The sequence below is a fragment of the Anoplolepis gracilipes genome, chromosome 2, assembly GCF_047496725.1.
Source record: "Anoplolepis gracilipes chromosome 2, ASM4749672v1, whole genome shotgun sequence".
Classification (NCBI taxonomy): Eukaryota; Metazoa; Arthropoda; class Insecta; order Hymenoptera; family Formicidae; genus Anoplolepis; species Anoplolepis gracilipes.
In genome coordinates this window covers 2,177,266-2,204,470 of record NC_132971.1, presented here as the reverse complement: position 1 = coordinate 2,204,470, position 27,205 = coordinate 2,177,266, and the positions used below count along the sequence as shown (strand labels likewise).

General features: G+C 29.2%; 2 protein-coding genes across 5 annotated transcripts in view; both read left to right on the top strand.

The window, feature by feature from the left end:
- Nucleotides 1-27,205, top strand: part of LOC140662981 (GTP-binding protein Di-Ras2) — a 93,258-nt gene that overhangs the window by 25,235 nt on the left and 40,818 nt on the right. For all 4 annotated transcript variants that reach the window (XM_072886789.1, XM_072886788.1, XM_072886786.1 and 1 more), the window contains exon 2: nt 16,811-16,846. The gene's annotated coding sequence lies outside the window, so the exon portion shown is untranslated. The remainder of the gene's footprint in view (nt 1-16,810; nt 16,847-27,205) is intronic.
- LOC140676555 (lipase member H-B-like) lies at nt 1,359-5,609 on the top strand. Its single transcript, XM_072911720.1, has 7 exons — nt 1,359-1,599; nt 1,937-1,985; nt 2,717-2,874; nt 3,818-4,063; nt 4,514-4,714; nt 4,998-5,160; nt 5,236-5,609. The coding sequence occupies exons 1-7, from the start codon at nt 1,506-1,508 to the stop codon at nt 5,264-5,266; spliced, it is 942 nt and encodes a 313-aa protein (XP_072767821.1). The 5' UTR covers nt 1,359-1,505; the 3' UTR covers nt 5,267-5,609.

Below are 27,205 nucleotides of genomic sequence, written 5' to 3'. Positions count from 1 at the left end.
TTATGCATAAGAGAAGAGAGAGAGAGAGAGAAAGAGAAGAAAAAAAGTATAAAGTATTTAAAACATAACTCTCTTCATGTAAATGATTGCATTTGGATTTAAAAAAATATTTAAAACAAGTTTTAAAATAATATTTATCGCTCGCTTCAACATCTACTGTTCTGGCTCTGACTTTAACTTGTATTTATTATTGTATATTTTGATTTGAATCACTGAGCTTTTGTGAATTTTGATTATATTTCAAATAAATAGTTTGATGATAAAATAAATTAATTGTCATTAATTGTTGTAATGTAGTAGTTTGCTACATCGTAAAGTACTGTAATATAGATGTCAAACTTGTACTTATGTCCAAAATAATGTTTTGTACAAATGCTTTTGAAAAAACGTTAAAATGATTGATTACATAAGCAAATATAATTAAAACTTATCTTAAAATATCGTATCTCATTATGTTATCATTAAATATGTACATTGCTTGATTTTTAACTTATTAAGATACCAAGAATTCTCTTTACAAACAGAGTGTTTGTGTAACCTAATTAATACAATATAGTAATAAAATTAAAATTTTTATAATTTTTTTAATTTTTATGTACGTACAGTCATTATAAAATTTTCGTGGTATAGTCACTATAAAAAGTTAATTTGATATAGGATAATATTTACGATTTTAAAATTTAAATTATATTCTACAGGTTCAAACTTTAACTCATAAATTAATTATTAATTTTATATTTTAAAAGGCTAAAAGGTATTTTGCGCGAGGGCAAATTCATAAATCTTAAAATATCAATTTTAAACGAACATATAAGTAAAAACTAAGTATGGGTGAAAAGACGTAAAAACCAAATACTAAACTAATTGTAAATGATAATAAATTATATTAAATGTATCGGTATCATTGGCCCATTTTCAGTACTTATAAACTGTAGACAGTAACATACAAATATGTGCCTCGTCCCCGCTAAAAACAAAACACCTTAGAAAAAATATAAATTATAGTAATATTTACGGTTGATAAATAAAGCATTTTGAAAATTTCTCTCTCTTTTTCTAATTACTATAAAAATTGTACCTCCAGAAATTGCATTGTACATAAACGTTTTAACTGTTTGTGCTCCTTTCATTTATTAATTGAATTGTCACATGTAGAGAAATAATTTCGACAAACTATTAAAATTCGCTACAAATACATTTGTTTGTATTAATTTTTATCTCTTGATGATATACTGTAGAAGTTTTTCTTATGTTTGTACGCACTTTGTGTGTATGTGTGTATGTGTGTAATGTTTTCGGTTCTCATACGTATACGCACCAAGTCGCCGCCGAAGGACACCATTCCTACCGGTTCGTGTACATTTCTATAAGCATATATCAGTCGTGAGTGAAGAGTTGAAGAGAGCAGAGCTCCAAAAGTTTACGCAAGTGTTAGTACATTTTATACACGATCTTATATACGATTTTTTTTGGTTATTTGTCAGTCGAAATAAACCAATTTTAAGATGGCTTGGAGCGCATCTGCATACATCTGTCTTCTACTTAGCATTTTTTTCTTTACATCAGCGGAAAGTAATAGTAACAAGATTGATGATATAGGTGGGTGATGTCGTAATCTTTTTTACCTACGTTAAGCATATTTAGATTTCCGTTATACAAGGCATCGTATATCTTCTAGTTGAACGCGATTTTTTCCGGTATTATACGAGAAATATTTTCTTTTTATTTAATGTTCTCCAAAATTCAAAAAAATTACACGAACGTGAAGATATTAGATTATTAATATTATTAATTAAAAAACTTGTACATAATTATGTTATGACAAAAAGCGAAATTTGAAAATTTAAAAATGATAAATAATGTTAAAAATATGTAAAATATATCGGTACTAAATGTAATAAAACAATAAACAGCGGTAAATTTTATAATTTTACAGGTGCAGCTGAAATTGATGCAGACAAAATTCTCCTGTCTTTTTATACATGGTATTTATTATTTACATGATCTTATCATACATATATCATTATGCTTATAATTTGTGTGCTTATTGGAAAAAAAATAACATGCAATTTTTTACAAAGTTTATATATATATATTAGTTTAAACAAATTATTTCAATAATTATTTAAGATGCTAAGAACTTTGCTGAGTAATAGTAAATAAAGGTCAAAAAATATAAAATTAAAAGATATAAACAAGTAACGTTACTAATAATGTCAATATCATGTCGGTCGAAAATCAAAATAAATAAAGGTCAAAAAATGTAAAATTGAAAGATATTGAAAGATAAATAATAACGGTAAAATGGATATCTTAAAATAACAAAAAAGTTTATTTACTTTCAGCTATCAGTTTTACTGTTACTTATTTATATCTTTAATTTTATATTTGTGACCTTTATTTATTTTGACTTTTGATCTACATGACACATTATTAGTAACATTTTAATTATTTCGTTTGTGTACTGAGAAAGAACCTAAAGAAAAGGATCGAAACATATGGTTTTGTAATTTTGAATTGTTGTTTTAATTTGAGTAGATACTTGCTTGCTTCTATACCTACTGTTGACTCTGTTTTTTGGCCTTTGATCTTATATGTCTTTTAGATTCATTGGAGCCTACGCAAATTGTTTTGTTTTAATTTATTATTTATTTTTTACTTTACAACAATGAAACACATAATTATGTACACTTGATTTATATAGTAGTTTATTCAGTAATGCTACAGATCCAACAACATCAATCGACTGTCGCATACAAGATATTAATTGTACAGAGAATGCATATAATCTGCTAAGTACAGGTAAAAATGAAACTACTATTTTCCTTCACGGATATCATCGGAATAGAGAGCCTATGCTAAACATTATATCAGGTATTGATTAATAATAAATTCTTTACACATATAGCATCATCCAATATTATCTTATAAATGAATTTTTCCATGAAAAGCCTTTAATTAGAAAAATAACAAATTATCAATACAAATATTTTTATTAAAAAAATGAGTTTGTAAATTCTGTTATTTTAAGTATATAGCATCAAAAGTACACATTATTTTTTTTAACAAGTTAATGTAGAGTACAGTTAACAACGTAAAAATTAAGAACAGTTTTTTAATACTTAAATAATATATATATGTACTCATATTATTAATCTGTAGTAATATATACAGGCGATTTAATCATGCCATCGAATAGCGATTAAATAGTGTATCGCAATTTTTATATATTTTTATGAAATATTTATAATTAAATCATAGAGCAAGCACAATAGTGGCGCGATTCGGTATTTTAGTCGTCGTTATCGTTATGTTATTCGAAAGTCGTCATTAATACTTACAATTACAAATTAATATCGAAAGCAAACAAAAGCGTTAATTAGGTATTATTTTTTTAAATTTTTATATAATAATTTCTTTAAATCACTTCTTCATCGATTTCTTTGTTAGACTCGATTTTACACGTGCGAGACTTAATACAAAAGGTTTCTGACGCAAAACCGTCTAGATATTAGTATGGAAAATAAATTTGTAAAACTATCAACAATAAATTGCAGTTATATCGGTGACTCGGTCATATTAAGTGGCTTGATTCGTCTACATATCACCCTTTATATATATATATATTAAAAATATAATCTATTTTATTATAAATTATTAAAGTCACTCCATCTTTGATAAAAAAAAAGTGTGTATATTTATAAGCAGAAATTTATAGAAGAAAAAAATATATGCGTGTAATTAGAGGTACATAAATATTTTAATATGTCGATAAATCAATTTATTTACATATTAACAATGTTTCTTAATTCTTTAGCGTATTGCTCCAAAAATACGTCTGTCGTTGCATTGTTCGATTGGACCCAATTGCAACCTGAAATTGTTAGTCTTTCGGTTACTAATTGGACATCTACAATCGGAAAAATTGCCGCACCTACTTTTGGTGCGTTAAAAAATAAGGGATACAATGTAGGAACATGGCATCTTGTTGGTCATTCTATGGGTGTTCACATTGCGGGTTGTATCGCAAAGTATACTAATTTTTCTTGGTCACATATCACAGGTATGTTACAAAATAAGACTATCTTTGTCTGTAGATGTTCTTCCACACTCTTTTTTATATTTCTCTTATTTAAATTTATTTTAATTTTTATTTATTTTTTTTTTTCATATTTCTTTTATTTAAAATTTTACTGATTATATTTTGATTAATTTAAATGAATTCATTTTTCCCGAAAGTTTACGAAAAATTCAATCGATTGTTTTTCGTGATAAATTGAAATTTTGTTACAAAACATTTTCTTCCATCAATAAACTCGGATTATAATGTATTCACATATACGCATAAATATTTTCAATATCTACATTTTACATATATAAATTGGTTTGTTTTCGAAACTGTCTATAACTAAACCAACCTGGAATTAACTGTAACTGAAACCAATTTGCTCACACAATTGCATAATACAAGTTAGAGTACTACACAGTATATTACATGTATTGATGAATACAGGTTTAGATCCCGCGGGCACTGTTTTTTATACTAACATGTACGAAGGTTGTCAAATCACTCCCGAATCCGCAACCTTTACCGAAATGTTTTACACGGATGTGAATGGATATGGTATTAACGAGAAAGTAGGCACACTCAATATTTATGCTAACACTGGAACAGCGCCGCAACCTGGTTGCTACTCAGCTCAAAATATACGATGTAATCCATAATTACTATATTCTTAAGCGTTTAGAATTTTTCTTTGCGTTATTAAATATTGCCAAATTAAAAATTTTAATTCTAACAATACTAAGATATTTTTATATTCAAAAAATAATGTGCGATTTTTGTTTGTCTATCATAAAGGTTGCACATAAATATTGCAACGAGTCTAAAAATGTAGACGTGGTCATATTTTATTGTAATACGCGAATATAATGTAAATAGGATATATATTTATCGAATGATTCATGTGAACATATGGTATATTTTTGTACATTAGGGTGTAGTCACTTCAAAGCGATCGAATGGTATGCCGATTCCGTGAGAAATGAAACAAAATATGTGGCCACCAAATGCGAAAATTGTTTAGTAGCTCTGGATTTCTATAGTTTTTGCGAGAAGAATAATCGTGTTTATCTCGGACCACGTGTAAATAACGAAGCGTAAGATTAATTCTTCTTTTTCAATCTCTTTTCTTTACTTGCTCGATTTAATAATCAAATTTAATCTCCTTGCAGAAGCGGCCAATACTGTGTTGCAATCGATTAGAGAACTCTTTTCTTCTCTCAAGTGAAGACAATGTTGTTTTATAAATAACTAACAGATAAACGGACTGAAGCTTCTGATATCACTTCTTGCTATAATCAATTATCATAAATTTTATATCGACATATTTTATAAGATAAATATAATGATATTTTATAAGATAAAACATAATTTTTAAATATATTGCAATGCTGTTTAAACTGTTTAAAAAAATTAATTTTAATCATTGCTCTTAATATAAAAATTTAAATCAGAGTCCTTGATTTATATGTTATATTTTATATTTATTTGTTACATTTATATGTAATATAAAGAACTAAAAAATTAAATTTTGTTTTTTATAATATATTTGTGTTGAATTATTTTGCTTCAAACAAGATTACATATTACATAATACATAAACATTAACTAAATATATATAATATTAAATACACATAGTATATATACAATTAAATATATAATATTAAATACACACATACACATACATAAATGTCCAAGCAAATATCTCACAATTAGAATTTGTTTACTCATGACACTCTTTCGATTTATGAAAATTATTTTTTTTTTCTTTAATATGTAGAACTACTCTAATTTTTTTATAAAATTCGCAATATTCTGCATAAAAAGTATGATTTCTCTTATTGAACTTTCTTATATATATATATTATATATATATATGTTAAAAGAAGAAATTATTTTACATAATTTCGATAAATAATGCAATATCGGGTTTGTAAGACCTATCATAGTAAATTTTGAAAGTAAATCTCAAAATGGATTATAATGAGCTTAAAAGAAAAAAAAAGATTTTAAAAATTAAAGCAGATTTGAAAAAATTTCACGCAATAAATAAAGTTTCTTGTCGCTGTACGATGATTTTATCTTATTAGTAAGCGATTTAGAATTGTGCTACCATTAATACTCCGATTGTCGAAATCCATTCGTGAGCAAATAGCAGATAAATTACTTTTATTTGAGATTTTGAAGAAAAATAGTCGAAGTTTTTTAAGAAATATATATATCTACACATATTTAATATATACGTACATGAAATTTTTGTTTTATTTTGATCGAAGTTTTTAAAAAAATTTTTTTCCTATGGCTTCTATAAGAAATAAACAGTAATTTTTTTTATTTCACTTTGTTAAAGGAAACTAAACAATTTGATTTACATTTTCCAAAAATTTATTCAAACGCTTTTTGTAATTTCAAAGTAGATGAAATTTATTTGTTTCCACATTACTAAGTTTTAATATTATTTTATATGATTATTGAAATATTACTATTGAATATATTGGAATTACATCGGAGATTATAAGAATGCAATATCAAGACGTATCACGTCGTTAAAATGCGATATTAATATTATCTTTTTGAGTCCTTAAATATCTAATATATAGCCTTAATATTAAGAACTCTCAAATAAATTTTTCTGATAGTTTTCTCATAGATATTTAAATTGCAAAACTTTTTACGGATGAGCTCTTTCAAAAGCGTATATAATGTTAACAAAATTTTTTCACTCATTTCACTGTACTTTTCGCTGGTTGATTAGTAACCAGGTCATACGCAGTTTTATACAGGAGACAGAAGAGCTTTAAAATTCTGAACCAAAGATTGAAAAGCAATGAAAAGGGATATAAAAGAATTCTCTCGGGCATTTTTCCATCCTCGACATTTCTGACAAACACGTCGATCATATTTGATTCATGTATGATTTGGTAATTTGCCACTCCTCTCTTGTTTTTCTAATAATTTTGACCATCCATAGCATTACTAACCGAATTATCTTTTCGTAATCAATATATAAAGTTTGATTTATTTTGCAACCGACGCACTGCTGACCTTCCGACTACATACATTAGAAATTGCTTCTGTTTCATGATTCTCACTCCTCCTTTTTTATACATCAACTTTCAAACTCTTTTTCGCTACATTTTGAAATTTATTCAGCGGCTGCGAATTTTTTCTTAATTTATTTCTTTTTTTGCCTTGTCCAAATATATATATATATATATATATATATAAACTTGAATGTGAAGATTTATCAATATTTTATAAGACAACTATTAGATTAACGTATCCTAGTAATATTATTTGAAATGTATATTTGCATATAACACAAGAATTGTTTTTAAAACTCTCGAAAATTAAGTTCGTTTTATGATCAATCGAATTTTCTTCATCATTTAGCATAAAAATAGTATTGAAATACTACAACCTGAAAGAAACGCTATAAATGAAGATTTTTACAATTTTTGCTAAAACTTTCACCTATCATCGACTTTGACAGCTACATATACTTTTTACAGAATCGCAAAGGATATCTAGAAAAGGTAATGTTGTCTCGTTGTTAAGTATTATAAAGAAATACACATATACATCAATAATATCTAACAAATATATGAAAATAAAGATAATGCATTTATAATCTATCTATTGTAAATAAATATGAGATTACACTGAATGATGAGGTACGTAAAAAGCAACACGAACGAATATATGACGTCGATCGTTGGCAAAGTGAAGTCATATGACAGAGACCATTAAAGTGTCAGAGCCATTTGCTCATTGTTGCAAAATGTTAATAACAAGAAAACTATTAACTATTACGAAACACTACGTAATTGCGTACAATCATTAACGTCAATTTCATATTATTTATAATTATTATTTTAATAATAATAATTAGTTATCACGGTTTCTCTCTAACTTTTTAGTTTTTTTTCTTTAATTGATAATAATTTGAATCGCCAGTGATGAAAATTAATAAGGAAAATAGCATGTAATCGACCATACTGGCAAATATGCTTGTAAGATTTTATTCGGTGTTCGATGTACAACGACGTTCGACCTTCGGTTTAGGTTCTTATCAAGTCTTAAAATTCTCACGATACCGGTTAGGAATAAATTTGAACGTCACATTTAGGATCTAATATCTGACGCGTAAATGTGACGTTAGAATTTATTCCTAACCGGTATCGTGAGAATTTTAAGACTTGATAAGGACCTAAACCGAAGGTCGAAACGTCGTTGTACATCGAACACCGAATAAAATCTTACAAGCATATTTGCCAGTTTGGTCGATTACATGCTATCTTCCTTATTAATTTTTTCTCTAACTTTATTATTTTCTTATAAATTATTAACTATAAAATATTTATAATAATGAGAAAATCTATCTAGCACTCACTTGTAACATAATTAATTGTAATAATTAAAAACGTGGACAGAATATTAATATTAAATAGGCAAAGGAGAGAAAAGAGTCTTTAATTTTTATTTAATAAATATCCAATCATATTCAAATATTAGGAGGTCTAAAATCATTTTACGCAGACTTGTTGATAGCCAAAACACTGAATGAAATTTTCTTTCATCTAGCATTTTAATTAAACTAACAATAAGTTCGAATATCTATATTTTGAGACACATATTTTTATCGCGTTTTTGGAGATTTTGAACACAACATTTAGATGAACTCGACAATAGAGATTAGATCTATCAGACAAGGTATCTTGGAAATCTCTCTCTCTCTCTCTCTCTCTCTCTCTCTCTCTCTCTCTCTCTCTCTCTCTCTCTCTCTCTCTCTCTCTTGCTGTCTCGCTCTTTCTCGCTTTCTTCCTCTTTCTAATAATATATGCATATAGTTTCTTTTCCTCTTACGTATAAATCATATATTCTCTTATATAATAATCTTAATGTATAAGTCATTTTAAATTATCATTATCTAAAAAATAATATCTAATAAATTGAAAAATAAAGAATATTTTTATGTTAATGTCCCGAAAATGTTCGGTTCAGAAACTACTTCTCTTTTATTCTTCAATAGATAAGAGTTTTAGCTCTTCATGTTTTTTTCATAAGTTAGTATAACTTATGATATACATCTAAATATATATCCTTAAAACAAAATTATACGCTAATTTCCTTTAAATTCAGCTATTACATTAATAATTTTTATTATAGTTCTTGATGACTGCGTAGACATTTCTTTATATATAAATATATGTCTATATATATATTTCTACAATAAAACGTCATGTAGTCATGGATAGTTGAAGATAGTGGATTAGAAACAGATCTTCTGTATACAAATTTTTCCAATATAATATTAGTTGAAATAAATTTTACAAGATGATTTGGATCATATTTGCATATACCTGCTTTCTACTTTATATCTTTTAGTTTGCAACATCAATGAAAAGTAACAGCAAGAAGTTATATCCGACGTTGTAATCTTATATCAACTATTTTATATATATTTCCGCGACGTAATAGTCGTATATATTTTATTATCTTAATCGTATATGTCTTTTCTTCCGAGTTCATATTTTTTAAGGAATTCATTAGAATATTAGAGGTTAAAGTCAAGTACCACTATTAGAGATATACAATAAAACAAGGTATTTTTGTCTATTAAAACATGTAGTATTTGTGCAAGGTCAGATATTCAAGACATTATTGCGCGGTTCGATTTGCAATACCGTTCGTCTGTTCAATATGGAAACGCAATAATAACCAAAAGCATCATTGAATGTAACGGGGCCGAATAGAAAAATCCAATATTGGCGTCCTTAATATTCGCGACAGAAGAGTATACATAAAATTCGAAATAAAAAAAATTTAGAAAATAAAACGAAATATTTAATGGATTAACTTTTCATACAAAATTATTTTTTAACACTTTACATTTGTAGTTCTTTGGTGAAAATGAACAAAGAATTATTCTTTTGCGATAATATATATAAAATCATACAATAAATTTACTTACACGATTGACTCTAGACTTCATAGAATGTATAAATATTTGTACTAGAGAGAGAGAGAGAAAGAGAGAGAGAGAGATATTTTTAAACAAGACAAGATTCTCGACAATTTATTTATTAGTTTTTTATCTGTTTTGAAACAAATATTATATAAATACAATATAAATAATATTTATATAATATTGTATATAAATATTATATACAATATTATATTAAATTTTTTAATTAATTTATCATATAACCTAAAAAATTGTGAATATTATTATAATTCTTATAATTTTTATACATATAAGGTACTTTATTTCACAATTATCGTATAATATTCTAAGTATATTATAAAGAATAATATACAAATTTTGATAGAAAAATATATCACAATAATTTCCAAATTATCAAAGATTAAAGTTTTGATCCTATGAAATACATGCATTTTTCTTTTTATTAAATAGTTAACGTATCATGTGCCTTTATTTCTGTATGAAGGCCTCTATTTCTCTGGTGAATATATCATTTCGTGTTCTCAATTCAAAAATTTTAGGTAAATTACATTTAAATCGGTGAAAAATTCAACACGCGATACGAAATATATCCGAATTCAAAAGCTGAGGAATCAATTATAATCATAAATGTATCATGAAACAATAATTTATAATCTCTATTCCCTCCAATCTGCTGTTATTTCGATTTCTATTTCAAATGAGTAAATCGCGTGAAATATCTGCTTCGATAAGTAGCTATCGCAAACAATATGCTTTCGGATCATTAATTATGGAAGTAGATTTACCGTGCGTGCTAATAATTGTTCACATTAATTTATTTTTACAAGGAATGATTGCATTTCGTGAAATAATACTATGATGTATATACTCATGCGGTTCATGAAATTGTTTGCGCGCCCGAATATTATCGTGCAACAAAATAATGACAAGAATAATGGAGATGATGGTAAGAATAATAATTACAATAAACTGTACAAAAAAACCAATATTAAATCCTTAAAAAATATCTAACATTAGAGACTAAGTATTTTTTTGTTTGCAATTTAAATTAATTTTGATAAATGAGTTGTTATTTCGTACATTTTTTGTTTTATTTGAACTAATTTAATAATTAATAATTTAATGATTTTATAATATTTTATAATATATATATTGTATATATATATATATATATATATGTGTGTGTGTATATGTATATAAAAACGGTTTTATTAGATTTACTATCAATGATCATCGAAAAAGACTATTAGGCACATTTGAAAGAAGATAAGATGTTAAATAATTTAATAAATCTTTTATAAGAAAGAAAAAAAAGAACACTTCGCAACATTTTTAGCGGAAAGCATTGAAAATGATACTGCTTTTTGACATTTGACGATGCTCTGACGTGAAAAAAGTCAAAGTTTAATTACTAAGCAATTTATTATTTATTAGTTTCCATAGGCATGCTATTTTTATTTCAAGTACCAATTACGAATGAGTTTAATTTCTTAACATTAAATTGACCAGAATTAAAAGAATAATTAAATATAGTATTTTATTGTTGATAAATATCATTATATAATATCATTATTAATCTTCGTAAAAAAATAATTTTGTATTTCCTAAAAATATTATTCTAAAAAAAAAGTAATTTTGTATATACAAATAAAAAATTTTTAATTTCTTTCGATTTTAGCGTATAAAGACAAGCATATATGTATACGCATATACATACATGTCACAAAATAACAAGATGATACAAATAAATTAAAAATTAGAAAGAGAAAAGCTGTAAAATTTTTACATTTAATTCTTTTGACTATTTGCGACGTAATTTGTACAATGAAACAGACTAACCAGATAAATTTTGTATCGAATTGAATATCAGAATACAGATAGAAACACTGACGACACAGCCAACGCAGATAATCAATTAAAGATTAATCAAACAAAGATTTTTGTACATAAAATCATCGGGGTCACTACTATGTATTCTCCTAACTCCTGGAAAGCCTTTCCAATTTGTTCTCATACAGAAATCTGTGACGATCGAACTGTAATTGCAAAGTTTCAATAGTCGAGTAAATGGACGAATATTGAAATTTCTAATAGGTTTCGACGTTGTGCTTTCTCCGGACGTTGTGCTTGTATCGGTAATATTTTATAATGATACATTCGTGTGTGCGCGAAGGAACTTCTTTTTCATAAAAAAAGAATAAAAGAAACATTTATTGAGATTGATTTATCGACTCTTAGACGCTCTTTCCTTTTTCGCGGAAAAGAGAAAACTCGGCACGACTTCTTTTTCTGTATTTTATTCGCCAAAGTTTACACAGACTGGCGGATCATTCGGAGTTTACAGTGGACATTTATTTGAAGATTGTTAGTTAAATAAAATTGATTTTTATGTATTATTTTTTTTTGTACCAAAGTTATTTTACGTACAGAATGCGCAAAGTTCTCCATATTTTTTTGTTATTCATAACTTATAATGTTATAATGTCTTTAATTAAGGGAAGTAATCTTTATAAAATAAAAAACTGTTGATAATTTTTTAGTATTCTAGTCTATTTTCATTTATTTAGTTCTAATCTATAAGTTAAAATCTTGTTAAAATATATTTAAAATTAGATAAAACAATAAGAGTTTGTTATTTTGCGCTTGAATGTTAATTAATGAATATTTTTGTTCAGTAATACTTAAAACTCATATTAATCAAGGATTTAAGTAAAAGAAAATAATACACTATACATGAAGAATATTTCTTCAACTCAAGAAATTAGAGACTATTTATTAATGATGTTCTGTTTCCTCCATGCTGAGATTTTTCGATATTTAAATTCCAATGCGATCGATTTGTATAATCCTTCTGCAATAAGATTCTTAATTGCAACTTTCACAAAGTTGACATTTTCTTAATGCGATTTTAAATCGGAAATCGCGGAATTCAATCAGCCGGACGTCGGCAGTATTAGAAGGTTCATCAGAGCAATCAGCGGGATTGGTCTGTCTCGAATTACAGACTAAGCAAGCGGGTAGAACAAGCAAGTCCGCGCTTAGATGATTCAACCTGGATCTGGATCGAAGCGAAATAGGACTGAAACCGATCGAAGGAGGGTGGACCGGAAACGCGTCCACCGCGAAACCACAGTTAAACTCGACGACGTGTCGAGATGCAATTCCTGATGCATTAAATTTTCGTATTACCACCTTGCGCGCTATATCAGGCACGCGTGTCCCGCGTTATATATCAACATAATTACATAATCACGAGCTGAGAAATACCTCGAATGCCATAGCTATCATCCGTTAAGCAGCTCATCGTTGTCATACATACATTAGCGCAATTCTGTTTCTTCTTCGACGGCATTGCATAACGAGAACGTCCGCTTATACATCTTTCTCTCCTTTTTCCATCCTTCTCCTTTCCCCTATCATGTTTTCGCGATGCACGTCTCTTCGTCGTGCAATACACAATGACGGAAAACTCGCGCGTTGCGATTGCGATGCCAATTTATACAGTACGAGCTTTGCAACAGCGACTACGAGAGAAAATCAATAAGTCCTTTTAACCCTCTGCTCGGTCAAAGGTTTTCATGGAAAAAACGCTCCGAACGAGTCCCTGAACCGAGTTTTGTCATGAATTGTTTATTGGTTAATTGTTGGAATTTCTTTTAATCAAAGAGGTACATATATATGCGTTACGCTCGCGTATACGAGAGAGAATAGGGATACTGGTGATCGCGTGTGTAAAACCAAGCTATTGATTTATATATTCACTGTTTCACATATATGCACACATACACACACATATACACACAATATATGCGTCAAACGTGATAGCATAATAGAACCGGACTATAACGGGTATTGACATAATGAAGTTTTCACTATTGGTTAATTGAAATGATATCCTCTGGGTGACAAGATTTAGCTTGACAATGCCGATATCAAAATGGATATAAATATATATTGATATAAAATTCAAAACAGCACAGTTTTAAAATTTTAAAAGAATCACAATTTAATTTAATTTTAAAATAGATTTCAAGATATGATATAAAATTTCTCTTTAATAATCGTCTCAATAGATTCATAACTGGAGTATATGTTCGAAAATATGAGATTTAAGTATATTTTAATAATATTCAGAATTATTACAATGAGATCTTACCATGAGATAAAATCTTATTCCCTACCTAAATCGTTTAAACTTATGTAATAATACCTAACAATGTTATCTGGAAGAGATGTCATATTGATGATGATATGTCTCTCTCTCTCTCTGAGTGTGTACTAATTTAAGATTAGATCTCCGCACATCACACTGTTAAATCCCAAGTATTATATTAATTCAAATACAGGGAAAAGCGTTCGTTAGTCGATAATGACCAGATCAAGTGTGTCATATGTTTCCGCCTTGAAAGCGAGAACGTGCCAATAAAAGCGTAATTTAAGCGGAGCAGGCACTAACTTGATAGACAAGGCTGCTATACTAATCGATGTCAGAAAATCAACCATAGTAAGGAAGCGAGGGTGTGGCGTTAATTGAACGTTATCGCTGATTAATCGATGGTATTGAGGCGGAATATATAAGGTAGAATTATAAACATATTTCCATAATATGCATGTGCATTACAAATATAATAATTCCTCTAAGCAATTATAAAATATAATAATTAAATAATTAAAAGAATATTTATCATGATATTATTATCACATAAAAAATTATTCTGTAATAAAAGTTATTTTTATATATATATATATATATATATATATATAAATACATTATATTTGTATAAAAATATAACTCTTTCTTCAACAAATACTAACGTCATATATTTTTATATACATACAGCTGCATAGGAAACTAATACAGATTCAGTAAATATATACGATACTGGAATGTATCTCAACGGCAATCGTCAAGAGATAAGCTGCTCGTATATCAAAACCTTTTGATTAGAAATACGTATTTATGCTTTCAATTCAAAAAATATTTATGCAGGATAGAAATAAAAATATTTACAAGGAAAACATATCAAATAGATTTAAATAATCAATATTTTGTAGTCTTTGCAGAATTTATATTGTTAAGCATACAATATCATAGCAATATATTGGATTGTGAGTAGTTTCTTTTTATTAGTAACAAAGTTTTTGTCTCGTTTTCCGCGATAAATGTAAGCTGCGAGTGACAATCCTGAGAATGTTTATGACATCCTTTAATTTATTGTTAGATTGAATTGTCATAATTACAAGATTTCGCTTGGCGAACAATTCAGAATAAGTTTCTCTTTCGTTAAGACTGTCGTGAAATGTCAGATTATTTGTGAAAGACATTTTCATTAACGCTTATTCATATAGTTACAGGTTATATCATACTTTTGATAAATTTTTTTCATGCAACTTATTGATTTTTGAACTATTTATAAATATGTATTAAACTATATGTGCATTAAACTATATGTATCTCTATATTTGAATTTTATAAACGATAGTAGAAAATCAAACTATTTCTTATGAAATAATCTTTTGGTACACCTTTTTAAAAAATATTATAAATAATAAGAAAGCTTTTAATAAATTTTTAGAGACCTACCAATATTATAACAAATTCCAAATATTTAATTCATTTCAAATACATTTACATAAAATTAATGAAAATTAAAGTTTAATTAAAATTAATTTTTTTAGATGTATTATATATATATATATATATATATATATATATATATATATATAGTTTAATATCTAGTTTATAAATAGATTAAAAAATCAAGATATATAAAAAAATTTATCAAAAGTATATGACATAATCTGTAATTATATGAATAATCATAGCATTAATGAAAATGTCTTGCACGAATTAATGTTTTTTAATTACATTTTTAATTAAATTTTAATTATTAATAATATAATGTGTAATTTATATTAAATATTATATATATATATATATATATATATATATATATATATATATATATATATAAAATCGTGAAAAGGATAGCGGTCAATTAAATATTTGTTAGGAAAGTCGATTTGAGAAAGTCAATCGTAACATGCGAAATAAACTTTCAAAGTGTATATAACATCGGAATAAAAAAAAGATACGTTCCCGTAGAGGATTCGTTTCACAATGATTGTACCTGACAACGACAGCGCATTTGACCTTCTTCTCGTGTAGTTCGTCTGAAAAAGCAACGTTTCACGCTCGATTTGTCCCCTCTCGAAGAACCCACTCACGAAAATCAACTTGCACGATATCTTCTCGGAACATTCTCAGAGATATAAAACAGAGCATTGTTTTACCAACAAATCGCGGGACAGCTTTTTTCTCCGCTTGATCCACGAGCTCTCATTTGAGAGAAGCACATCGACTCTTTCCGGTAATAGTTTTTATGCCGGTCAGATCCGACAAAACAACTGGATATAATTCTATTATGTGATCTAGACCAACATTCTTCTCTCTTTCCTTGCTCTTGTTTTTAATATTATACCTCTTCATATATATTTTTGTTATACTATCAATTTATATAAAATGAGAAAAATGATAAAAATTAATTTTTTTTATTCATATCTCTTTCTTCGTTTATGAATATCGCGTAACAGATAAAAAATAGTCTTAAAAGAAAATTTTTTTTTTTAAATAGATGTAATAAGAGAAAAATGTTAACTTTGTTCTAACGACATGATGAGTTAAATTAAATGAAATAAAATGTCTCAAGCAGAGATATAATGATAATTTTTTATAACTTTTCCAACATCTTTGCTAATTTATTTTTTTTTTGTTACAGAAACAGTTTTCTTGACGGAACGTTCCACATTTAAAGGTAAGTTTAAAGATGATTAAATGTATAGAAAATGAATTATTTGAATCTTAAAATCTGAAAATTCCCAAGTATAGCGTATAAATAATATTTATGAATGCAAAGTTTTATTTTAATTTGTTGACTTTTTTATATTCAGAAAATACAATTTTATATATTCAGAAATAAATAATTTTATATTTAAGAGAATTAATAATCATCAATGTAGGTAAATTACGAAGCTTACGAAATCATGAGCTAAAAACTCGTAATGTTATTTTGAAATAATATTATATTTAATTGCAAAATTAATATTTTCTCAGAGAATTCTTATTTTCATATACAATTGATAAATATTATTATTTCATATTTCTTATAAAAATTTCCGGTATTATTTGGCCTTACTATATTCGTTTTCTCCTACATATTTGTTCCTTTTTGCACATCATCAAAAAAATAATACAACGTCGACTCGAAGTATTTAATTTTCAAGGAGACTCCATCGCTGTCGAATTTGCAATCGCATAGCATTCGTTATATTTTGTTCGTATGCAGACGAGTAATCGAGTGCTCGTTGATCGCTTTTGCGATGTTTACTCGGTAAATAGTAAAGAACCGTCCAGAGATCTTTCATATAGCGAAACACACGAATCATAAAACAGCGTGTTTGCGTTTCCGAGATTGAATCCCACGTGTGCGTCTAACGGAAATTGACATCGGTCGATTCGTTCGAATTTTTTATTTCAATTGGATTACAGAGAAAATGCCACGTGCAATGCTCACGAGAACTACGCATCGTTGGTCGGGAACCAAGGTGTGACAGACCGTAACGAGACGCGCGTAGGACGTGCATTAGGATATGCGACGAAAGCTTTCAGGCGTGTTTTTGAAATTTCAATTTAGAAAATTGACTGTACCGTTTTCATCAGGCTTAATGGATAGATACTATCTTATTGTATTTTACTCTTTGTAATAATTTTATTGAGGGTGAACGTACGACGTGCAACATCTTTAACAAGACTTATCATATTCAATTCGAATCGGCTTACGAAAGAGATCAAGACCTTATGATTGTTTACATTTATACTTCCAATCACCAAGGGATTTAAAGTTAAAAAATTGAAATTAAAAATTTTTGTTTGCACAATAATAATAAAAAAAAAAAAAAATGCCCAAATTTTTGAAAGAGAAAATCTATCTAAGTATTTCTTATTGAATCCAATCGTATTTGTACAATAATAATCTAAAAAAGCCGGTAAGACAGTATGAAAAGATTGTAAATGTCACATGTTAATACGTACAAAATGATTTTAAAAAATCGCTATTTTATTTCCTCCGATACTTGTGTAACTGCTTCTAAAATAGGTTTGTTCGTATCATGAGCGTGAATGCCGCTACCGGTCTGCTCGTTTCATACTTGTCCAACTCTCTCGGCCGATAAGCATTCCGACGTGGCTTTAAAATTAATGGCTTTCAACCACGAAGGTTGACGGCGCCCGCTATTGACATCGCGCGCCCGCAAACGAACAAGGAAGTTGCGCGACTCGCGTGCGCGCGAAAATAATTAAACTCGAGAACGAGTTTGGCGTACGGTCGATCGATATCTTTCTGTCAAAGCCTGCATTTTTAGAATTATCAGGATGACCAACGAGCATACAGTTTTTCCAAGACTTTAGAAAACGGCGTTTTCATTTGCTGCCTCTCCCTTCTTCCTTTTTAATCAGCGATATATCGTGTGTTAGTACTATGGGTATTTGTTTCCTTTTTCATTATGTTTTTTTTCTTCGTTGTGACAACATGCACGGTATCTTTTAAAGAGAAATCCTCTAATATATTTCGAGATTACTGTACAAAATGCCCGAGAAGATCGTTGAGTAGTCTTTCAGTCACGCAGATGTTGTAGAAAGAAAACTAAAAGAAAAAGTTTTTTCAATGTCAAGAAGAGTAAGCAATATATACTTTTGAATTAACTTTAAAAGAATAAAATAATGCTAATAAAATAAATCTGAAAAATATATATAAATAAATAAGAAAGTCTTTTTCTTCTTCAATTAAAATTGTAATTAAGCCAATCTGACGTGTCTTTCCTTCAAAAACATATGGATAAATCTTATTGATTAAATATTAGCTTTTAAAGCTTTAAAATAAGTGTATAAATTGTAAGACAGTCAATATCCACTAAATTATTGGCATAATTTCGACGAACAGTAATAGAAACTTTAATGAAGCGTTCACCTCTCTATAGAAAGTGAAATTGAATTATTGATATTGATATTCGTGAGCTTTTAGAGAAACTAACGTATGTAATAATGATTCAAACTTGCTGAAAGCGAATCTAACAGAAATACATACTTATATATTTCGACAAGACTTGTCGAATGAGTACGAAACCATCTTTCTTCATCTCTCGCGATGTAAAACTTAATAATTCAGCTAAAAATTTAAAAATGTCAGATTTTTATTAAGTAACTTGACGTCTGTGACAGATTACTTTCTCTTATTGATTTATGTGAAATATATAAAAAATTGAACCAAGAATAATTTCAAATTATTCTTTGAACGTTAATTATTTGTTGAAAAATATTGATATATAACGACTTGATGATGTATACTATAAAGATTTGTAGTAATATAATTGCGCTAGAATTTTTCAAGTTATAACAATTTCATTCCAAATTTTCATACTCTATAAATAATTTTCTGCAAATGAAACAAGGAATTCCTGAAACTTTAATGTGCATATTTAGTTGCCGAGACCTCATCTTCACGAAATTTCGAGATATGCTACAATTAAATATATTGTGGACGTCTTGACATTCCATATAATATTAAATTGAAATGGATATCGCAACAATTGACATTATATGCTTTCCATATTAAATATTTTTAACTTATAATTTTGCTCTAGCTTTAATAATGTATTATAATGTAAAACATTAATTTGTGAATATTAATAGGTATAGAAAGTTATATGTATATAATTTTTTCATAAAAAAAAGAACATAAGATCTACGTAATTGTGACACGCGCTTGTAAAATAATTAAAATAATTTAAACATAAAAATAGCACAACGTAATATTATTTTAAATAAAAAATTTTTTTTAATAAATAAAGATGACCAGTTTACATAGAAACCAAATATGTAATATATTGCCGTTTTATCTGGAATTTTGCTTACTTGTTATTTTTTTAAAAAATATGCGACATTTATTGATCACAATAACGAGGATAAATATTCCACTTTAAGTGCATTGAGCGTGCTTGTGGAGGATTGCAGCGAAAATTTTTGCGACTGAATATATGAGCAATTGAGGCTCGCCGGAGGCAACGAACTGCAAACTGCCAGACGATTATTTGCGAATTGTGATCGGAAAACGATTCGCCATTACTGTTACACACGCGGCAATCTTATACATGCTCAATATAATTTACATAATTGCGTTTCTCGCACAACGAATCTTACACGCTGCAAATATTCAGAATCAGTAAACGCAAAGGAATATGAAGCTGGATTACTGGCCATGATAAAATTCTTTCCCGTTTTACTTCAAATGGAAGATTCAAGAACGAAAGCTATGCAAATATTGATATTAAATATTTTTTACATTCATGTTTTATCTTTGATATTACAATATAGACCATTAATTGAAGAATATTTATAGGTATAGAAAGTTATATATAATTTTTTGTAAAATATAGAGAGATTTTTCTAATAATCTCTGTTTGAATATAGCAAATATATCGAATTAATCTTTCCAAGAATGATCTCAAAGAGAGCAATAAAAAATGAAGCGACAATATACAAGTAATTGAGAAAATTTGGAAAAAGAATTTTTCTCCTCAGAGATATCGAAGACACAGCAAAGATGGGCGAAGGACGTCGCGTTCGCATATATGGAAGTAAAATCTTCCAGCCGAAGTGAAATGTGCCGCGTTTGTCGTCGCATATACTTATAACCTTTTATGACACAATAAATAATAAGGTAACTGTTGCACGCGACGGTCACGACGAGATGAAGTCCCATGCATCGCGAACAGAAATAGACGATGGACGATTACGCTCCGGTAACAACTTCGCGGGATATTTCATGAAACCTGTTATTATATATCTTCGTGTGTGTCTCTTTTTGTATGTTCCATTTATTTCATCGTTGTTCTAAACGCATGGTATTTTCAGTTGCAGAGAGATATGTCGTTCTCTGTAAATAAAAAAAAAACATAGCTGTATTCTCTAGTTGACATTCGCAATTGCGTATCTAACTGCGAGAGTTCTGTTTGTATGTGTGAGCTCATTGCTTTATTATTTTTTAATTTATTTTTTTCTTTTGCGATCTCTCTCGTGTTTTTTCTCTTGTATTTTTTTTTTATTCTTTTATTTATTTATTCTCTCATGTACAATTGACGTCGAGCGAGAGCTATAAAATCGTTAAATGCCCGAGTCGCGGTTGCATTTCTGCAGAAATATACGTTCAAGCGCACTTTTAACAATTGTTAGACTGTGGAAAATAGGTATCGTTTAAGAAGCCTGTAGGTATAGTCGAGAACTACTCCACCCTTTATATAAGACTTTGCTTAACGCTCTTTTTGAGGACTCGATTTACCGGCCAGCTGCTAAATCATCTAAAGAGACGGTCATAAAATTGAAACCTAACAGCGCTGCAAAGGCCGATCGACAATTTATTTTTATCTTTTCATCATTTTTTCGTTTAATTCTTTTCTTGTGAATTATAATTAAACAGTTTGTTTTTCGTTGTAATCACCGCCGAATTGCAAGAATCTTAAAAGAAACGAAAAAGAAGTAGATAAACAAATTTTAATTATTAATTTTCAATTACATTTGATATTACATTACATATTCATAAATATTATTAAATAATAAATCTAAATTTTTTAACATTTTAACATGTCGATTTCCAATTATTTAAGAAACGCGACATGTGATAAGTAAATAAAAGTTAAGAAAACAAAAAGAAATAAAACTTGAAAAAAGTAAAATGTTAATTTAAATGAATATTAACAATATTTATTAATATAATTATTATTTATGTTTATATTCTCCTCATACTATTATTCGAACGTATGAAACTTCCATCATATGTAATACATTCAAGATAACTTATATTATGCAGGTAACTCTCTTTTATACTTACACATATTATATTATAATCAATATCTTTCGATAAGATGCTTCTAAAGTTTTTATTTTGAAGTTTGACCTCGTATTTTTCCAAGCGTCATTGTATGACGCGCAAGTTCACCCTCTCGATTAAAGCTTTGACAAGGCGCCGCCCATACGTTCTCTGGCGTAGAAGGTAAGCCGCCGAAGTTCGGGCATCGAGAGGAGAGGCTCATTTATGCCCGTGGGGAGGCCTCGTCGAGGACCCCTGACCTGATTCCGCCGCGTCCGTATCTTTGAATCGGTGCTAGAGGCCGTCGAGGAAGGGCTCTCTCTCCCTCGGCGGTGCCGAATCTTGCCACTGCGCGGAGAAGAGAAAAAAAAAAAAAAAAAGAGAGAAAAAGGGAGAACGTTAGGTAGTTTGGCCGAACTGGCAAACAAGTTTGCAGCCGCTAGCAAATCCGTGCTACCTTGACGCGGTTTCGTGTTAAGAATTCTCGCCTCTATCGAGCCACCAGGAACTGTTTCTTGTCTCACGAGACCAAAGACAAACATTTCAGCAACGTAACATAAGACCGTGATGAGACACTTCACACGAGAGAGCAGGACTCGTCCTTCTCAATAATCGGAAACGCTGACAAGAGCAACACCCAAAAAAATTCCAGAGCTCTATTTATATTCCCCGAGCCACACATGAAACGTTGAGTCACGAAGACTCAATTTTCGCGAACCCCCCAATAGAAACTTTCCAACAGTGTAACGATTTAAATTAACTTTCTTATTGTCATGTCATATTGTGCAATTATATCTTCTGTATAATAGCGCTCTGTCTAATAATTCGCTTTCTCTGAAATATATTATCTTTTAAAATTGATTAGGGAATTTATTATTTTATTAATACGTATAAGAAAATATCTCGCCAACAGATTTCTTGATGAATTTAGATTTTCCTTTAATGGTAATTTTGAGGGGAGCACAACTTTGTAATATTCGACATTAAATATTGATAACTAAAGTTGGTTCAAACTGAAGCTTCAGTTAAAACTCTGCAGGGAAAAAGTGTGCCCTTGACTTTAAATAAACAATAGGATTTTATTACTTGACTGTTCTCCAGCTACGTAGTTCGTGTAACTCTTACATTTACAATTACTTAACATAATTCGAAAATTAATGATGCTACGATGTTTCAGTTAAAAAGAGCTGAATTAATCAGAAAACCTGTCATTAAAGTTAAAGTCAATAATAATACTAGGGCATCTCCAGCCGATTTTTCACTTAGAACGTTCCAAATTTAATTATATTGTGGCGCAAAATAATATCGTTGCGTAATTCTTGGTTTCTGAAAATACCGTTGAAAATTGATTAATAACCCTCGTTTGTCATTTTAAGAACGTGCTCAGTACGGGCGAAAGTAAGTGCGCCAGCTATGAACGAACCGGAATCTTTTTCGGTCGTGGACCAGAAAAATCTCCGAGAGACGTCGAGTAAAACGTGATAAAGCGAGCACATTTAAAAAAGTTTCATTTTTAGAAAATTACAAAATAATAATAATAATAACAATGAAGAAAGTATTTATATCATATATATGTCGATAAATCGATAATTTATTTAATGTATCGTATTTTAAGAATATATACAATAATGAATATTCTCTATCGGTTCTCTTTTTGAATTTATAAATTCTTAAAAGAATTGTCAATTTTTCTTTAATATGGATTTGAAATAGTTTGAAAATAAGCTATTTATAAAACCAGACAAAGTCATTTAAAATATTAAATATAAATAATTGTAAAAAAAAATTCAGTAAATTAAGTCACTCAAATAAAGAATAAAAATGACGTATAAAAAAACGTAGCTTAACTATATAGTATATACTTTATAGTACATACTTTAAATTCACAGTTCAAATCTGACATTCTTATACTTATTTGCAGCTTAACTCGTTTAAGGAATCAATTTACGAGTTAGTTTGCCGTCGAAAAAGATAATTGAAAAGAACGGCGTGCTTTTCTCCCGTTATTGTAACTTTAGAGCGTAAAAATCTTGCTAAACTGTAATGACCGCTCGAATAGCTGTAATCTCGCTCGGTGTTGTATTATGGGTAACGCGTAGATCAACACGGTGTGAGACTTGAGGCGAACACCTTCGGGGGCCTTTCGTCCCCCATGGAGATCCGTGAAACGTAATAAACTCGCAACGAGGCACCCGTCGCTGACAGAATTGTGGTGTTTCCACAGAAGCGGAGTAAGCGAGAAAACCATTAAAGCGGATCTCCCTTTGCGCGTATTGCGTAATTAGCAAGCGATTTAAGATAGTTTAGTTACATTTTGATATATATATATGTGAAACAATCTTGGATAATTTAAACATTATAAAAATTGAGAGCTCAAAATACTGATAACTATTACCACGCATTTTTATTATGACGGTGTGGATGAACGAAATTGAGCGTGAATTTAAGAAGGTTGAAAATAATTCTAGGAGAAAAAATTGTGTAACATTTTCCATGCAAAAGAATCGACTTTGTACGAAAATTACACACAGAGTGTTTAAGTAGCTTTTATTAGTTATGTAGGGTTAATATTTTTATCTTATTCCAAAAGCTATGTTCCTTAAAATTATTCTAATATTTCAGCATTAATGCAAAATATTTAAATTTTTTCCACAAATGTCCAGATCTTTTTTAATGTGTTAAAAAAAAACACTACTTTTTTTATGAGCATCGAGCGAATTTGCTTGCAAGTATTTATATTTTATTGATTTTTCTTTCGTATATATAAGATAAAACCTACAATATACTTGATTTAGTTTGCGAAATATTAAGATGCTTTTAATTAATAATCATTATAATCTAATTAATATCATTATAATTCAAAATTATTATTCTTATGTTAGCATATTGAAATGCTTTTAATGTTATCTTATATATAAGTGGATAGCGAGCTCCCGTGCGATCTCATTTAGCGCGTCACTCGTTAATCATCGCGCTCAGCTGACGAGAGGGATGTTTAAAATAAACTGAATACCGGATCTTATGCCGAGAGCATAATACTATATGAAAGTTGATTATACTTGGAAATAATATAGAAGATTATAGAAACTCGATAGCATTTCCGCAGAGTATTAATTTTTAAAATGTATTCAAATTTTTTGTGCCCAGTTTTAAAAATAATAGCTTTGAACATATATATATATATATATATATATATATTATTTGATATATTCCTGCGACGCGGACGTTAAAATATTACGCGCGCAGCAATTTTTCTTGACAAAATCGTGCTTGTCAGACAGTTTCTTTTATCTAGTCGTAGTTCTCTACCTCGACGCGAAGCACGCATCAATGCGCCTCCGGCTGATGCGAGCTCCAAAAAGCGCAATTCGAGAAAAAAGCTGTGACAATGTCTGTGTTGCGTCCGTGGATGTACTTGCTATCGGTCGTAATTTCCGTCGCAGCGACGCGATGAGAAGAAGCGAAGGGAAAATTATCCCGCAAAGGGAGAGAAAAAGAACGTCGGATTATATATGCTCGCTCTGCAAAAAAGGTAAAAGACACATTTGCTCGCTTGTATGTATGTACGTAGATGTTTTTCTATATCACGCTCTTCATATACATGTTCTCTAGTACTTGCAATATTCATTATCGAGAGAGGGGAGGGGAAAACAACTATATACATATACATATGTATACCGAGGCTTCTGTTCGTGCACGTGACGAAAAGCCGAAATGGCATGTGCTTGGCGCGCTGCGAGCAGGGCGATAGTGTAATCTCCCTCGATCCGGGATCCGGGTTACCCTTAACAACGCGACAAAGCGTCGCCGTGTGTATACGCGGTGCATTAAACAAAAGGAGGAAACGAAATTGCAGCCGGAATTGCATCGCGTCAGCCAATCGTGTTTTCGAACGAGGTGTTCGCGTTTAGCTGAAAATCCGCTAAAACGCGAGAATCGTTTTAATTTTACTGTCCCGTTGTCTTCCTGGCTTGTAATCACAAAGAACCGGACGTCAGGTCAGACTCGTGTAAATTTGTTTCTAAAAGATCTTGAAACGAGATAAAAAGTGAAATATATAGTTTACCTTTTTAATCATTGATGTACATACACACATATATGTTCATCTATCATCGACAACTTTTTGATATTTTATCAGTGATTGTGCAATGTCATTAATATCACACAGATATAGTGATATATCTGCGCAATAAATATGCATAAAGTTACGGATTGACTTATTATAATGTATTAAAGCGCCGGTGCGTTTGTTACTCCCTTCAGAGACTTTCCCGCACTCGTCACACAACAACTGAATTTATTTGATTAATAAATGAGCTCATTTAACAGAGATGGGAATCAAAATGATGTCGGTACTAATAATCAAGCATGAATAAATCTGAAAATATAAACCATTTACATTTGATCGTTGTTTATTCATTTTTTTTACTAAATAAAGAGCAATTTTTTTAATATTTGTGTTTTACTTTTGAAGTTAAGTTTGAAAAGTCAAACATCACATTTTCATAAAAAAAAAAAAAAATGCAAATAAACTTAATAAGCAATATAAGATTCTGGATAATTTTAATAATGGCCGCCATATTATAATTTCTACAGCATGTCCGAAAACTTGTTAATACTTTAACTATATTATGTTCTCGAGATTGCTTTTTAAATAATACGATACCATTATTAAATACTGCGAGAAAAAAAACATGGTATTAAAATACAGCAAGATTATTGCTCTTATCGCGCGGCTGTCACTGATGGCGTTAAAAGAAGGCGTCTCGTAACGATCGTCGATCACTTGCTGTCCTATTTCGAATAAATCATTAACGGAGATGACAGGATTAATGTTAGTCGATGGTAACTCTAAAAAATAATGTCGCGATCAATATCTTTCAATCCTGTATCAACATTTTTTTCACATTATGTCAAGCGGAAGATAAGAGTACGGCACAGCTTTCAATCTCGCTCGCTGTATTTTTTAGATGCCGCATTTTCGTGAGAGATTAACATAAGCTTCCACGTGAAACGTATTCCGCATACACGTGGCCGCCCTTTTCATCACATCATCAGTCAACATCCATTCCATGATACAATAAGAGAGATCCTCCTTCGATTCACTCCTAATATTTCATCTCTGTCAGACAATGGATGCGTCTGCTGGTGGCAAGGAAACGGACATGTAAGGACGATATCTTTCGCGTGATTACCTAAGAAAGTGGATTATTGTGAATAGAAAAAATTTTCTTTATACATATTAATACACGG

Coding starts and splice junctions, on each gene's coding strand:
- LOC140676555 (XM_072911720.1), top strand. CDS start 1,506: ATGGCTTGGAGCGCATCTGCATACATCTGTCTTCTACTTAGCATTTTT. Junction 1,986..2,716: donor CTCCTGTCTTTTTATACATG/GTATTTATTATT, acceptor TAGTTTATTCAG/TAATGCTACAGATCCAACAA. Junction 2,875..3,817: donor TATGCTAAACATTATATCAG/GTATTGATTAAT, acceptor TTAATTCTTTAG/CGTATTGCTCCAAAAATACG.